Source organism: Impatiens glandulifera, chromosome 6 (assembly GCF_907164915.1).
Source record: "Impatiens glandulifera chromosome 6, dImpGla2.1, whole genome shotgun sequence".
Taxonomy (NCBI): domain Eukaryota; kingdom Viridiplantae; phylum Streptophyta; class Magnoliopsida; order Ericales; family Balsaminaceae; genus Impatiens; species Impatiens glandulifera.
Window position 1 is genome coordinate 15,648,351 of NC_061867.1, and position 17,597 is coordinate 15,665,947.

General features: G+C 32.4%; 1 protein-coding gene across 1 annotated transcript; it reads left to right on the forward strand.

The window, feature by feature from the left end:
- The first annotated feature begins 2,233 nt into the window (after positions 1–2,233).
- Positions 2,234–8,315, forward strand: LOC124942287 (potassium transporter 1-like). Its single transcript, XM_047482761.1, has 10 exons — positions 2,234–2,647; positions 2,773–2,995; positions 3,067–3,321; positions 3,410–3,463; positions 3,547–3,597; positions 5,357–5,617; positions 5,920–5,972; positions 6,170–6,293; positions 6,376–6,630; positions 7,103–8,315. The coding sequence occupies exons 1-10, from the start codon at positions 2,603–2,605 to the stop codon at positions 8,200–8,202; spliced, it is 2,421 nt and encodes an 806-aa protein (XP_047338717.1). The 5' UTR covers positions 2,234–2,602; the 3' UTR covers positions 8,203–8,315.
- The last annotated feature ends 9,282 nt before the right edge of the window (positions 8,316–17,597 follow it).

Genomic DNA, 17,597 nt, shown 5'->3' on the forward strand with positions numbered 1-17,597 from the left:
TGAATTGAGAGTGCATGTTTATAATACATCATTGAATTAGGAGAATGAGTGGTTGTATATCTTGGTACGAATTTGAGAGAATGGTTCGAATTGAATTGGTATTTTCTATTGGAGAGACATGACCAATATGTAGTATATATGGTTGTGAATTTATGAGATTGGTGGTTCCAATTGTAATGACAATTGCCTTCTCTCTTGCCGAGAACTAAGAATGATGGTTCAAATTTAAGCGGCAATTACCTTCTCTCTCGTCGAGACATAGCCTAATATTTTATCCTTTTTTCGCTTTATACCTCGCTCACATTTTCGTTATATTTTCGACCTCATGGAAAATTAGGGCAAAATATTGAACAATCACAATTTTAAGCTAGGTAGTTCACGATGTTAATATAAGGTTCGGTAAGGTCCTATGTTGCGACGACAATACGTAATGGTACTATTAGTTTGAGAACTCTATAACTTCAAAATAAAATCAATCTTATCATGTGCACATAATTTGGTAGAGATTTCAGAAGCGATAATTGTGGATATATGTATGTTTTGTTTCAGTTCCTCGATTATTTGGAATTAGAGTAATTTATTTATCATGTTCACACAATTATGTGTATCCAAGAATAAAAACAATTATGTTCATGATTTTGTTTGATAGTTTTATTGCTTTTATAGGTAGAAAAATTTTCAAACTGTCTTTAAAATAATAATTAGACACTAATAGTGTTGAAACTATTTATTTTAATATATATATATATATATATATATATATATATATATATATATATATATATATATATATATATATATATATATATATATATATATATATATATGTTGATTTGAATAACTATGGTACACTTTTATATTACTAAAACACACAAACTATATAATATAAAATTGTTTTATATTAATAATAATGAAGATGTAAAATTATTTTGATTTTATATTTATTAAAATTGTAAATTACAAGTTATAATTCACTTATAATTAATAAAATAACATACAAGATAGTTAGCTACAAAGATAGTTAAAGTGACAAAAACAATAAAGAACAAAGATTAGAGCATCTTATTTTATAATAATAATAATAATAATATTTTAATTTTTTTTTTCTAATTTGATATTAGTTTTTGTTCAAAGTTTTAAAACATTAATCATGTAATAAGTTGTTAACTAATTCTTTTCATTTTAAACATCATTTACAAATTTATAAAAAAATAAATATTTTCAACCACCTTCTTATCTATTACCCCGTTGTAGATATGATGTTCCACCCTCTACCACATTCTTCAAAATATACGTTGACTTTTCATTTTCTCTTTTCATTAATTTTGACTTATCTTTTAAAATAACAATTTTTTTAGGTGGTATAGGTGGAACACCAAATTTGGGCTCAAATCTGCTATTTCAAATTTGGTGTTCCACCCTATACAACTCCACAAAAATCTGTAACAAAAAAAAATCTGTAACAAAATCTAAGGTGCTTATCTTTTTAATTCACTTTTTTTATTATTTTCATATACTTTTTACTTAAAACTGTTTAATATTTGTTATGATTATCAAAAGTTGAAAAAAAACATTTAATAATTCATCTCTATCAATTTTATAATATACTTTTTAACAACTTTTTTGGGTTAACTTTTTATTTATTTTTTTACCTATTTTAATCATAAGTAAATATTATTATTTTTTTACTATTATAAAAATAATTAAGATCTAACCATAATTATAACAAAATATAAACTTACAAAATGGCTAATATGAAATCTCATGTGTAAACCTATTTAAAGTTATTTATTATCAATACTATTCTTATAATCAATATCATTTTCAAACAAATGAGTTTAATTTGTTATTATAATATTAAAAAATAATTTTATGAATAAAAATTCTAATTAAATTTTTTATACAAAATAAAAGTAAACAATAACACTATAATTTATATTATTATCAAAAACAAATACTTTTTTAAATGATCATTAATTTTAATATATTTGTATGCCAAAAATGATGATTTTTCAAATCGATTATTAATTATAATTTAAACTTGTAATCTATTTTTATTTATATAATCCAAGTTAAAATATTACATGTAAACAATTATTTAAATAGCCTAAGATCAAACGTTCATCCGTTATTATTATAGTTCATAAGTAAAACGAGGCGGTTTTGAATTCTGATAACTTTACCTTCTCTCTCCTCTTTCTCTCTCTTGTCTCTTTCGCCATTGATATGGATTGACGTCGTGCTTTACATCTCTCTCTCTCTATATAAACGGGATTTGCACATTTCAATGCTTTGATATACAGACAAGAACCGTATAATCCGCCATTATCATGAAATATACAGTTTTTCTAATTTACTTTACTGTGTAGTGTTCTTTGCAGATTCTCCCACATTCCCAGCAAAAGATAAAAACCCATTTCAACATCACTCTTGACAACATAACCCACAAGATCCTTTATCTTCTTTGTCTCTCTCTCTATATATATTATGAGATATAGTTGATGGGTACTTGTCTTTGTTTTACCCGTCGAGGATATCTTGGCTGAATCGTTTAACTTAAAATCCTCCGTCTTTGCTAATCTGTTCTGCTATCATCAAATCCATGGATTCGGAGTTCAATCATGGATCAAACTTTCAAGAGATCAAGGTGAATTCTGTTTTTTCTTTAATTCTAGCTGCTTGATTAGTCTTCCATTTCTGTTTATTTACTTAATTTGTCTTTGGATTTCATTTATATGTGTATGATTCTGGTTTATGGATTTGAAATTGCAGAAGAGAAGGTGGGAAACATTCATTTTATCATTTCAAAGCTTGGGAATAGTTTATGGTCGATTGAGCACAGCTCCTTTATATGTATTTGGAACAATTCAAGCATCTGATGTTAGATCTCGCGAAACAGTTTATGAACTCTTCTCTTTTATCTTCTGGACTCTAACTGTAATTCCTTTACTGAAGTATGCGTTCATTGTAATGATGGCTGATGATAATGGGGAGGGTAATTCTCTTTTTGATGAGTTTTAATAGCTGTTTATTTGTAATCTATAGCTGATATTATTGTTGTTGCAGGTGGAGTATTCGCATTGTATTCGTTATTGTGTAGGCATGCTAAAGTAGGATTAGTTCCAAATGAAAGTGTGAATGATCTTTCTCGAGATGTTGACGAAAGGAGCAACAACAGTCATGTAGAAGAGGAGAAAGTGGATTCTAGGGCTAAAAGAACAATTGAGAAGTACAAAAGTAGCCATTATTTGATCTTGTTCTTGGCATTGTTTGGTTCTTGCATGACAATTGCTGATGGAGTTCTCACTCCGGCCTTATCTGGTCCTCTTCTCATATTTTGTCATTTACAAGTATTTTTGGTTACTTCAATTTTGCAATGAATTGAGTTTTGATTTTGTTCTTTCTCCAGTGTTTTCGGCCGCTTTGGGAATCGGGCGATCTGTAGCAGAGATACCATATCATTGTAAGAAATATGCATTAGATTTTTTTGAATGACTAAATTTGTACAATCCAATGTCTAATTGATCTTGAGATTCTTCTTTCCAGATTCATCATCTATTGAAAGAGCAGACTCCATCAAAAAGGAAATAGATAGATGTAAGTACTTTTTTTGTTCCTTGAAACTGTTTATCTAGTTTTACTATGTTTAGGAGGTTAACACGACCCCCCACACTCATGACTCATAACCCCCACTCCTATTTAGGGGGAATTGAATCTGAGACTTTTGGGCTCTTAACTGCAATTGGAAGATTAACTCTACATGAAAAAAAAACTTAAAAGATTTTGAATTTGCAGAAATTATGAGTAAATATTATGTTAATAGGGTAATATGCTATATGTTAGGCAGAGATTCTGTTCTAGAATAAAGGAAATTTTAGGTAGTGATTATGTTCCTAAAATCAAGGTACTAAATTCAAATGATATTTAACAATAATTATCTATTAATTTACCCTTCTATATTTAAATATACTAGTAATATCTTCCTTCATTTAATTTTTTTCCTTAATTCTAGTAATGCATCAACACTCCCCTGGGTTGTACAAATGTACATGCCCAACTTGCAACTTAGCTCTTCAAATCTTGTTGGTGCCAAGGGACTTGGTGAGAATGTTTCATTTTGTTCAACTTGTTGGGATGTAGATGACTAAGGATTTCTACATGCTTAGTTCTATCATGATGAACTGGATTTTTTTCATAGTTGACTAGTTATCACAATGAATTAGTGTTGGAGAATTTTCTGGTATTCCCAATTCTTCTAGGAGTCTTTTTAACAATAGTCCTTCACATTTGCCAAGTGCTGATAAGGCTTTGAATTTTATTACCTCATCACTGTTTGAGACACCGCAACTTGTTTTTTGCTTCTCCAACTATCTAGGTGTCCCCACACCAATGAACAATAAGCAGAAATTGACTGTCTATCCATTATGTTTCCTGCATAATCAACATCAGTATATTTTCATTCTTCTATCATCACTTTTCCGAAAGAGTAAGCCTTTTCCAGGAGTGAACTTGAGGAATTTCAAAATTCTGAAATTGACTCAATGTGCTAACTGCAAAACAAATTTGGGTTGAATGTGTGAAAGTAGATTAACTGACCAGCTAGCCTCTTTCAGCAAATCTAGGGTATGAGCAACAATAATTTCTTATTTGTTCCTCGCAAATTCCATACTCAAAAAGCATTTCAAGTTTCTTTGAGTTCGAACTCTTGAGTCAACTGATTCTTCAATTTCTGGATCTCATCTCGATGATCTACTGTTATTACAATGTCATCTACATAGACAATTAGTATATCCATTTTCCCATAAGCTCTTTCACAAATAGAGTGATCAGAAATCCCTTGTTTTTATATCCACATTTGAGCATGGATTTAGCAAACCTCCCGAACCAAGCTTGATGGAGGTAAGTATCTCGAAGTTCGATTCTCTTTGAAAGCACCCGATTGACATCGGAGGTTATGGTGGTGGTTTCTTGTGCTAGCCTCGTCTAAGGATTAGTCGAGATGCACCAAAGCTGGCCCGGACACCCTGTTTACAAAAAATCTGGACTTCGAGGCTTGTTGGTATTTTCATTGTTTTAATACATTCAATGTTGCAAAGGAGAACTCTAGACAGACGTAGGTGGGTTGATCTTATTACCTTCGAAAATCTCGAGACTTGCGACTAAAGATGATACTGATTTTGATTTTGTCAGGTTTTCATTTGTGCGTGATGATTTTTTTATTAATGTATTTGCATTTCCTTCATCTCTCTTTTGCTTTTGATTCTGAGTTATTATGGGTTATACTTATTAAGCGATGAATTATAGCGTTCCTATGAAATAAACTATAACTATGTAAATATGATGCATTTCTCTGCAGATGTACCAGTTTCTGTTGCATGTGCTATACTGATTTGCCTCTTTACGCTTCAGCACTATGGGACACATAAAGTAGGGTTTTTATTTGCTCCGGTTGTGACAATATGGCTCTTACTTGTTAGTGTTTTGGGTCTATACAATATTGTGCATTATGATCCTAAAATCATCTCTGCCATCTCCCCACTCTACTTGATCAACTTTCTCAAGAAAATTCACATGAGATCTTGGGGATTGCTCGGCAGTATACTTCTTTGCGTAGCAGGTTAGGGATGTTTTATTGCATACTTATCTCTGTTTTACTGTAAATTATGGTAGGGTTATGTATTCTTGAGTATACTTCTTTGCGTAGCAGGATAGGGCTGGTTTTATTGCATACTTATCTCTGTTTTACTGTAAATTATGGTAAGGTTATGTATTCTTGTGAGGTCTGGATCTGGATCCAAATGAGATCAATTTTAGAAACAGAAAGTTGGCGATTTCTCTGGATGCGAATTCAGATCCAGAAACAAAAAGTGTTTTCAAATGGGTTTCTGAATTGGCATGTTTTTATGGATATCATTGTAGGATCCGAAGCTATGTTTGCTGATTTGGGTCATTTCTCAAAGAATTCTATCAAGGTATTCATTTTCTCTTTTATTTGTCAATCTTCTAGTAACATGTTCAATGTAAATATCCATCTCTTTTAGCACCAGCCTCTCTTTTGATTGCGTTTTTTTATGGTATAGTTAATTACATTATAATACTTAGGCTTTCTTATCATTTTTTTGTTTTGTTTCATTTTGAACTAATGGATATCGTCCTTTATTTACTGCAGATTACTTTTGTCAGCTTCGTTTATCCTGCTCTTTTTCTGTGCTATGCTGGGCAAGCGGCATTTATCTCGAAGCACTTGGGCATTTCTGATGATATTGTTCATATCAGTGAGTCAGTGTCCAATAGTAAGTGATTATTCTTTATCCTTAAATTGGGGTGTGTTTGGTGCTTATTCATTTGTTAACGAGCTTACTGTTGGTAATTCAGGAGCTATCCGTCATGTATTTCGAGTAATATCCCTATTCTCTTCAGCTGTTGGAAGTCAAGCGACGATTACAGCCACATTCTCGGTTATACATCAGTGCCTAGCACTCGGTTGCTTTCCGAGAGTAAAAGTTGTTCATACTTCGGATAAGATACATGGCCAGGTCTATGTTCCTGATGTTAACTGGATCCTGATGATACTAAGCATTGCTGTGACAATCGGTTTCCACAAAATCCAAGTTATAGGGTGTGCAACAGGTATGTATTTGGCAAAAAAAATACCTGGTCTATAATATCTAAATCGTCTACCAAATAATGATCTGAACGGGAAGCCATCTCATCTCAAACTTAACATCTCCCCCCCACTCAATTTGAGGCTTTCCAAGATCTTGTTTGGATTTAGGGTTATTTGAAAAACCGATGGAGTTATTTAAATAACCTTGTTCATGTTTGGCTTATGAAAAAGTGAGTTTATTTGGATAAAAATACTTAAATGCTATTGATCTATAATAAAAAAATTATTCTTTTACAGAAAAAAAGAACATGATATTTTTTGTTGATGATTTGAATGATAGGGATTGATGAGATAATCCAAACAAGGCCTTTTGATCTAACTAGGCATAACCCAGATGAACATAACATTTTTCTATTGTGATTTAGACTTTTGATATCAAATAGGTTTGGCTATAAATTATTGTTATGCTGATTTTTGGCTTTTGAATTGGAATAGGGTTGGCTATAATATCTGCAATGCTAGCAACAACATGTCTGATGTCACTGGTGATTTTTTTTTACTGGGAAAAGAGTTTCTACACAACGGCTTGCTTCTTTCTCTTCTTCGGTTCAATCGAGTTCATGTTTTTGTGGGCTAGTTTCTCGAATTTTCAGAAAGGTGCATGGTTTCTAGTTGTGCTTTCTGCTGTTCTAATGACGATCATGATCTCTTGGCATTATGGTACCTTAAAGAAATACGAGTTCGATTTAGAAAATAAAGTGTCTTTGGATTGGCTAACGGCTCTCACTACCGGTCTTGGGGTTTCAAGAGTACCTGGGATCGGGTTCATTTACACAGATATCTTGACTGGAATTCCGGCTTTCTTTTCTCATTTCATCACAAATCTGCCAGCATTTCATCAAGTCCTCATCTTCATGTCGTTTAAGTCGTTGCCAGTTCCTTGTATACCTCCGAGCAGACGGTTTCTAATAGGTAGGGTCGGTTCAAAGGAAAATAGAGTATACCGATGTATTGTAAGGTACGGTTATTGTGATCAGATAAGGGATACCGATGATTTCGAGGAACGTATTATTCGTTGCATTGGAGAGTTTATCTCGAAGGAGGTAACTGACGTTGAGGATTTGTCTTCTCCAGAGGGGAGGATGATGGTTTTCGGGAATTCAACAGAAGATAATGAGAACGCTTTAATCTCGGTGGACGAGATCACTGAGGATCTTAGTCCTATGAGCTTGACTACCACCAATTCGGATACTAGGAGAAGTCCCTTTAACGAAAACAATGATTTGATCATGGCTGCTGGTAGTCCTACCGGTGCAATGAGGAGGAGAAAGGTTCGTTTTATGTTGCCTCCTGTGAGCCCGAAAATCAGTGGGGCGGTTAGGGAGGAGCTGCAGCATCTGGTGGATGCTCGAGAGAGTGGGACGGCGTATTTTATGGGACAGTCGCATCTTTCGACTCGAAACGGGTCGGGATTGTTGAAGAAATGTTTGGTGAAGATATTTGCATTTCTTGATAAGAATTGCAGGGAGAAACCGGTGGCTTTGAACATTCCTCATGCTGCTCTTGTTGAAGTTGGTATGGTATATAATATATGAAAACAAATATTTTGACAACTATTGTATGGAAAACTCATCAACTTAAACTCCAATATAAGACTATTTTTACTTTGATTACCCATCGAGGCACTTCATAATTTTTTTAATAGACATGCTATTTGTGTACTTAATTTTAAAATTGAATTAAGAATGGATGGGATGCAGTTAGCCCAAACAGATCACCCCATCAGCAAGCTGTCATGATAAGCTTTCTCTCATGTGAGCATAAAAATAGATACTACCCTTAATCTTAGCAAAAATGTATGCCTATTTTTTGTACATAAACTTTACTTTTATACACTCCCATCTTAGATGCCCTAGCAAACATGTGGGACAAAATGTCGCTATATCTATTTTTTCTTTTTTTCTCTCTTTCGAAACCAAAAGATACAATGATAAAATATTAGAGAATAAACGTTTTCCTTTATATTTTAAAACCACTCACGTCTTAATAAGCTTCAAATACATTGAAGCTCTTTTACTCCAACATAATTATTAAATTGAAAAAAAAAGAAAACATTTACCAAACAAGTAAGCGTTGAGTTGTTTTTAATCTTTTCAAGTGACAAATTTTGTGCTTAGTTAAATGATTAAGTGTGTTTGCGAGTTATGTGTTTAACTCGCGGGAATTACTCGCACTTCATAGGAGAAGCGGAACCTAGCGTACTAAAAAAACACGTTTCTCGTCTTAAAATATCTGGATTCTAAACATTATTTTCTTTGTCATAATTATCCCACAAGAACCAACTAAAGAATAAATGTGTATGGGCATAATACACAAAAACAAACCACTCTGGGCACTTTATAATTTCTCATTAGTTAGATGTAGAGAATTTGTTATTCAATCCCACTTTTCAAACCATCCGATCTAAACTCTTGATATTAAAAAAATTGTGTATTAATTGGACTACAAAACCATGTGTAGATTACACCCGTGTACGCCTGAAAATCGGTCCACACGTATTTCGGCTCCTTTGGATCGAGTTGGCACCTAATTTGCTCGGTGAGAAACTAAGGAAAAATGTTTGTTTTGCTTTATCTTTATTAGAGATTCTTCAGATTCGGTGCTTAGTTATGTACAGTAAAAGGCTTCAATGCTGTAGCTCGCGAGTCCGTCAGTTGGACGATATCTACTACAAAGTATTGGCCTTTTATAAAATGACAACTTTTATACTTTTATTTAGAAACATTTTTCTTAGGTATGCTTCTAAAAAGAGAAAGCTTATTTCTAGCATATTTCTATGGGTCATGTCCAATCTGTTTCTCTGTTTCTAATCATGTTTCTAAGTTCCACATGTACATAATTAAAAAATGCTAGAAAACAATAAATGCACACTTATTAAGGGAGGGCAAAAGATGATCAAAACTAAAATCATTCAAATAAAAGTTATTGTTAGTGTACAAATAAATAAGTTTTAATATAGGAATCATCTATGATTTAAATAGGTCGGCTATTCACCTGTTTGTCTCTTCTTCTCAGTCGTGGTCTTGGAGCCTTCGGTCGCGGTCGCGACATCAAAATGCAAAGATTATATGTTCTTATTTTGTCATCAAACTGAAACTAGACAGAATATTCGAATTCGCCAAACAATCCAATGGGAATGTTTAGAATGTTTTCACGCCAAACTCGACCCGAAAGAGAATGGCCGAAAAACCAAGAGACTACCCCGGAAGAAAATCATGAATTAGCAAAATAAATGTTGGAAATCAATTTTGGCATTCACCCAATCATTCTCTAGGGACATTAGAATATGAACCAACAATCCCAAACCCATCATTCATTAAATTCAAGCTTCTATTTTTTCTCGAAAAACCCATTAAAACTATTTTTGAACGATTTTTTGAGAAATCAATCAAATCTGATTATATTTCAATTAAATTTGTACAATCACAAATAACATAAGAAGTGTTTTCAAATCATCATTCTCCAGCCTAAGCTCGAGAATGATAATCCCAGAATTTTGGATTAAGTTTAGAGATTTGACAAATTTAATTTAAGGTAAACTAAGTTAATTTTGATTCACTAGAAAATTTAACAATCACATTTATAACGTGACTACACTATTAAATCAAGAATTCACGCAATGAATAAGTAGCTATGAACTTAGGAGAAAAGTAAATTCGATTGAGAATTCGTACTATACCATAAATCATAACTTACAATCGGTTGGAAATCATCATACGTGGTGCTTGTAGCAACTATTTTGTTGGATTTAAATTCAATCTTAGACGTTTCCTCAGATAATCACAAAAATAAAAAAAAGTTTGTTACAACCAACAATGACAAAAATTTTCTTAGGATATGTCGCTCACTAAACCTTGCTCTAAAATGTCACCAATTGGACTATCGGGCTTCTCAAGGGCGAATTCAGAATTTTTTTTCCGAACATATTAATTAAACCGTTTCACGAATATCTTTATTAAAATAAATAAATATACAAAATCTAATAAAAAATAAAAATACTCGATTTAAAGATAAATTTTAAAATTTAAAACTATTTAGGGATAAAAATACTCGATTTAAAAAATAAATTTATAAATGTAAAACTATATAGTTAGAAGAAAAATTAGGTTAAAAAGATATGAGAAGTTACATTATTTAGGTTTTTAATAAGAAAAAATTAACTATATAAATAAAGAAAATATGAAAATCTAATTTATTAGATTTTAGGCTAGTTTTGTAAGAATATAGAAAAAAAAAACTTGAAAATAAGAATAAAAATACAAAACCGTGACAAAAACAAAATACTCTCAAAGAAATAGTTATATAATATTAGTGCCTATAAATAGTATTGAAATAATAAATAATGTATAAATTTATTTATTTAAATACATACCTAAATCAATATAACTGTTTTAATATTAAATAATACTTTTTTATATAAATTTTTGAAATGGTTTAAAATTAAGAAATATAAAAGAATATTTTATACTTATATTTATATAAATTATTATTTTAATTTTTATATATCTTATTAAGTAATTTATATTATTAATTATATTAAAATTAATATATATATATATAATTATCATATAAATGTAGTTTTAAAATAAATAATACTTTTATATGATTTTTATTATTTTATATATAATTATTTATATTTTAACTTATATAAATAAATTTTATTTATATATTAACTAAAATTTATATATTATTATAAATATTATATCTTATAAAATATTATTTGTATAAAATAAAATATTAATAATAATTACTTTAATAAAATTATATTTAAAATTAGAATATTATAATTATGAATTAATTCCTTTATTAATTTTTATAAAAGAAAGTGTTAATTTATTATAAATATTTATATATATTAGAAAATAGTGTTGGTATAAAAATAAAAAAATTATTATTTTATAAAAAAAAGGGTAAGGTTATGTATTATTTTATAAAACAAATGTATAACCTGAACTCTATTATACATTTTAGTTCCAAAACTAACCCTCAAAGTCTTATTTGGTAAGCAAATATATATATATATATAATATCTTAAAAACTTTACCTGGACTACAACCAACTACGAAGCTCGGCCATAGGGACTCCTTGTCTTTCTCGAAGCTTCTAATTGACTGAGAACCCTTCCTTGTCCTTCCAAGAGCATGCAATTTCTTTCCAATGGGAAAGGTTTTTACTTATTTTATTAATTATAAATAAATACATATTTTTAAATAAATTGAAATAATTAGTATGATAAATGATTATATATATATATATATATATATATATATATATATATATATATATATATATATATATATATATATATATATATATATATATATATATATATATATATATATATACTTCACCTGTATGTTTAATAAAGACTGAGCAATCTTCACTTGAAAACCTGTTTTACCTGTATGTTAAACATGAAATAAAGTGGTCATCTTTTTAAATTTTAGTTTTTTTTAACCGAATACAATATAATACTATAATATTAATGTTTTCTTCTAATTGGTCCGAAAGGGAGGCACATGAATATTTGTTAACAAAAGATACAAATTGTTATTTATTTGCTGAGAAATGATTGAGAGAGAATTTGAGAGAATGACATGAACAGTTTAATTTGTTGAAAAAATAACAAATTTTTTCTCTTATACTCCTCTTAATTGCTTGACACATGATTTAACCTAAGACTGTGTTGCTCCTTTGATTTCAACATTTCATGCATATATACCCAGTTGACTAGGAAAGTTGTCCATTTTATTTCCTTGCAAAATACACCAACACAACATTAAAACTATATGAATATATATTTTAATAAATATTCTATTTATTTATTCACCCATTTATTTATTTATTTTGAGTTTTATTTAAATTGTCTAAAATTAATTAATTCGGGACTTGATAAATACAATACAATTTCTTGAACCAATTATTTATTTTAAATCCCGTGCAATTAGTCTATTGTATGTACTTATAAAAATATTTTTATAGGTTTAAAATTTTAAAAGCTATAAAATTAGGATATAAAAAATGAATGTCTACCACTCGAATTTATAATTTTAAAAGATCCCAAGCCAAAAAAAATATTATCAAAGAATTTGATAAGAAAATTAAGTAAGTTAATTTTCAAACCAGCCATACATTACAAGTTTTGAATATTTATTCTAAATAATCAAAAAGGGAGAAATTGATAAGAAAAATTAAGTAAGTTAATTTTCAAAACCGGCCATACATTACAAGTTTTGAATATTTATTCTAAATAATCAAAAAGGGAGAAATTGATAGAAAAATTAAGTAAGTTAATTTTTGAAGCGGCCAGAAAACTAAACTATTATTAACTATCATGTGCAGGAACAGACCGACTTGTATAAACCGGCTGGAGAATGCATAAACCGGCTGAAGAATACATCAAAGTAATCCGGCTCTAGATGATCAAGTCATGATCAAGAGGAACCGGCTTCAACATCATTGACAGACCGGCTAACAAAGAAAAGATTATACTCTAGCCGGACCACATTACGAAAGAGTCAACCGGAAACTCAGAATTATAAAGATGACGTAATATGAAGAAATAGACGTTTCTTGGGAAAATATAAGAAGATAAGATCCAGATCAGAAAGCATGCGATAAAGACAATGATGATCTGCTGATCCGAAGATCCGACTCAGACAACCGAAAGGTGCATGTATGACACGTGTTCAAAACTGCAAGCCGGTTGCGTCATCAATACCTGTCCGGTATATGCATGCTTGCCAAGTATCAGGAAGTTGAAACGTGCACGCAACATCTCTGAACCGGCGTGGTTTCAAACTGACCAATCCCACGGTGAGAGAAGAAGATGACCGTTGGGATCTCATTCACTATAAAAGGAAGACAAAGTGACTTCATTCACAACGTTTTTCTGAAATATCTTAAGAGAGAGAAAGAAATCTCACGCGCGATCCTAAACTATTGTTTCATTTACCGAAAGCTTTATTGTGTTGTATTATTGTATTACATCAAGAGTGAATTGGTGTAACCGGCAAGTAGCGAGGTAGGCTCGACCAGCATTGTAAGTGTTGTAACTTTTAAAGTTAGTGGAGATCCTTCTCATAATTTGAGAAGAAGGGGTGACGTAGGAGGGTTTGCTCCGAACATCCATAAAAAATCCTGTCTCGTGTCTTTTACTTATTTCCTGCTTATTTATTCTAAAACCGAACTACACCAACAGAAATGTAACCCTACTCCTATAATCAAAACTGGTCTATACATACTCCTTAAACCGACTCCTCATAAACCTCATCCAAGTCGTGTGTGTTGCTTCAAACTGAAACAGACATTTCCGCCCTTGAACCCGGTTCAAGAGTCTGTGATAGTTTGCGTAGTGTTGAGAACGGTTGTAGTCTTTAACCGGACTATCACCAATCAGAGCGTGTGTTGTGTTGTGTAAGCGGTCAACCCCTTCCAAAACCGGAACACCCCGGTCCTCCAGGGGCGACCCCGATCCTAACATAATTAATATAAAATGTTATTGAATGAGATTAAAATAAATAATTAGTTTGAAAATAACATGGTAATCATAGGATTTTTAAATTAATTAAAATTCAAACAAATTATCAAACTAAGATAGTCTAAATAAATAATTAATTAGACTATGTTGTTGGGTCAGCTCATTTGGCAGCTGGGCCTAACAAATTAATAAAGCCCATTAGGGCATATTTAATTAAGGAAAAAAAAACACAGCAGTTTTTGGGGTTGTTTTTCTCTCTCCTTCTTCAAGCAGTTCTTCCTTCATTGAAGCAGCAATTCCTCCATTGAAGCAGCAAGTTCTTCTTCTGATTTCCTTTATCTCTTCTCCATTTGGTTAGCCATCTTTAGTGATGATGATAATGTATGTGAATGAAAAGTTAGGATGAGATCAATTGATAACTTTTGTTAGATTACCTCTAGGCTTGTATTGAACTACATTGTATACCCATTTGATATAGTGGATGATTTAAGTGGCCGAAGTGTCCCGTGGTTTTTACCTAATTTGGGTTTTCCACGTAAAATCTTGGTGTCCTGCTCTCTGTTTCTTTGATTGTTTGATTGTTTGATGCTCAATTGTTTTGGTTTCCTATTTGATTACACAAAAAGGAAAAAGAATTGTTAGGTCTTGTTGTAGCTTGTTTATTTCTGAATTGCTAAACATGTGCTATTATTCGATTTCTCCAACAAGTGGTATCAAAGCTGAGTTTGTTTGGTGGTGATTCTTGTATAATTCAAATGAAAGAATCGTTGAGTAGTAATGGAACGATGATCAAACTCACAGCTACCAATTACACAATCTGGAAGTCACGAATGGAGGACTTATTGTGTAATTATGATTATGAAGACACTATTTTGGGTGATAAAGGAAAACCCGAGGCTATGACAGATGCAGATTGGAAGAAGCTAAACAGAAAGGCAGTTGGTAAAATCTGGCAATGGGTTGACAACAGTGTGTATCAGCATGTGGCTACTGAAGTTAATGCTTATAAAGTGTGGACTATTTTGAGTGAACTGTATGAGAAGAACAACACTCAAAACAGAGCATTTCTATTTAGGAAGCTTTGCTCGTTGAAATATCAAGATGGGTCTTCTATGTCTGAGCATCTAAATGCTTTTCAGGGGATTCTAAATGAGTTGGCTGCGATAGGAATGAAATTTGATGATGAGCTTCATGTTATGTGTTTGATTAATTTCTTGCCTGATAGTTGGGAGACACTTGTGGTTTCAATTACCAATTATGTTCCACAAGGTATGCTCACTTTGAAAATGATGAAAGAGAGCGTGTTGAATGAAGATGCTAGAAGAAAAGAACAGGGCTTCTCAACTCCAAGTCAGGTGTTCGTGACTGAAAAAAGGGGTAGAAGTAAAAGTAAAACTCCAAAGAATCGCAGTGGCAGTTCAGACAGGTCACGTGGAACATCCAGCTCGAGAAAAGAGATTACATGTTTTCATTGTGGCAATCCAGGACACAAGAAGTATCAGTGCAGATCTTTGAAGAGGGAACAAAAGGAGAATAAGCAAGATGGAAGTAGTAAGGTTGCAGATGTGGGTGGTAACGACATCGATATTGTTTACGACAATGATAGTATCAACCTTGTTTCTCAAGATACACAATGGGTGGTAGACTCGGGTGTTTCTTATCATGTCACCAATCGTTGTGATATATTTGCTTCTTACACTAGTGGCCAATTTGGTTCAGTGACGTTGGGAAACCATGTTACGTGTAAGATTGTTGGAAAAGGAGATGTCTGTTTGGATACTAACACTTCGTGCAAGCTACTTTTGAAGAATGTTCGACATGTTCCCGATATTCGGATGAATTTGATCTCTACTGGTATTCTTGATGATGAGGGCTATCATAGTTACTTTGGTGAAGGAAAATGGAAACTCACTAAGGGGTCTTTGGTGATAGCTAAATGAAAGAAGGTCGGTTCTCTTTATGTGACAGAGACTAAGTCTTACGGGGGAAAAGCAAATGCAATTAATGATTGTTCAGCACAGCTTTGGCATAAGCGACTTGGTCACTTAAGTCAGAATGGCATGCGAGTTCTCTCCAAGACAGTCGATCTTTAGGGCTTAAAGTCTACGAATTTGAAGACATGCACAAATTGCTTAGTTGGTAAGCAACATAGAGTTTCCTTCAAAAGTTTCTCTCCATCTAGGAAGCCCAATATCCTACATATAGTTCACACAGACATATGTTTTATGGATTCCTTGACTTTAGGTGGTGCTCATTATTACATCACTTTTATCGATGATTGCTCAAGGAAGGTGTGGGCATATTGCTTGAAGACTAAGGATCAAGCATTGGATTACTTCAAGTTGTTTTATGCTGAAGTGGAGAGAGAAACTGGGAAGAAGTTGAAATGTGTTCGTTCGGATAATGGTGGCGAATATAGAGGACCATTTGTGGAATACTGTAAAATTCATGGGATCAAGTTTTTGAAGACTGTGCCAAAAACACCTCAACAGAATGGAGTTGCAGAGAGGATGAACATGTTGTCTCATGCTAGAATTTTGTGTATGTTGTCTCATGCTAAGTTGCCAAAATCCTTTTGGGGAGAGGCAATGAAGACAACAGTTGATCTGATAAACCTTTCACCCTCAACTCCTTTAGATGGCGACGTTCCAGAAAGAGTTTGGAGAGGTAAAGACGTCTCTTATGATCACTTGAGAGTTTTTGGTTGTAAAGTGTTTGTTCATGTTCCTCGAGATGAGAGAGCTAAGCTTGATAACAAGACGAGACAATGTATCTTTATTGGGTATGGCCACGGAGAATTTGGGTACCGATGTTGGGATCCGGTTAACAAGAAACTCATTAGAAGAAGAGATGTGGTATTCTTTAAAATTAGACCATTGAAGACTTTGAGAAAAAAGAAAAGCTGAAGTCTACTGAGAATGAATTGCCTAACAATGGTAGGATTCGTACACCACAATCACAGCCCAATGATGTGGAAAATGCCCAAGTTGAGGTTGATGAGACTCCTCTAGTTGATGCTGAGCCAACAGAGGAAGCTGAACAAGATGATGATAGTTCTCTAGAACCACCTGATGATCAACATATTAGAAGATCTAGTAGGCAGCGACAACCTTCTAGTAGGTATCCTCCCAATGAGTATATGATGTTGACCGACGGGGGAGAACCAGAAACCTATCAAGAAGTATTATCTCATGAAAACAAGAACAAGTGGTCGGTGGCAATGCAAGAAGAGATAAATTCCTTGCAAGATTACGAGACTTATGACTTGGTGAAACTTCCGAAAGGAAAGAAGACTTTGAAGAACAAGTGGGTATTCAAGTTGAAGCACCAAGAGAATAGCTCACAACCTCGATACAAGCAAGACTAGTTTGTGAAGGGCTTTGGACAGAAAAAGGGGATTGATTTGAAGAGATCTTCTCACCGGTTGTGAAGAGGTCATCTATCAGAGTT

What these genes read in the sequence shown, in the direction of transcription:
- LOC124942287 (XM_047482761.1), top strand. Translation starts at nt 2,603, where the DNA reads ATGGATTCGGAGTTCAATCATGGATCAAACTTTCAAGAGATCAAG. An exon ending in CAAACTTTCAAGAGATCAAG is followed by an intron (nt 2,648 to 2,772) that starts GTGAATTCTGTT and finishes TTGAAATTGCAG; the next exon opens with AAGAGAAGGTGGGAAACATT. An exon ending in TCTCAAAGAATTCTATCAAG is followed by an intron (nt 5,973 to 6,169) that starts GTATTCATTTTC and finishes TATTTACTGCAG; the next exon opens with ATTACTTTTGTCAGCTTCGT.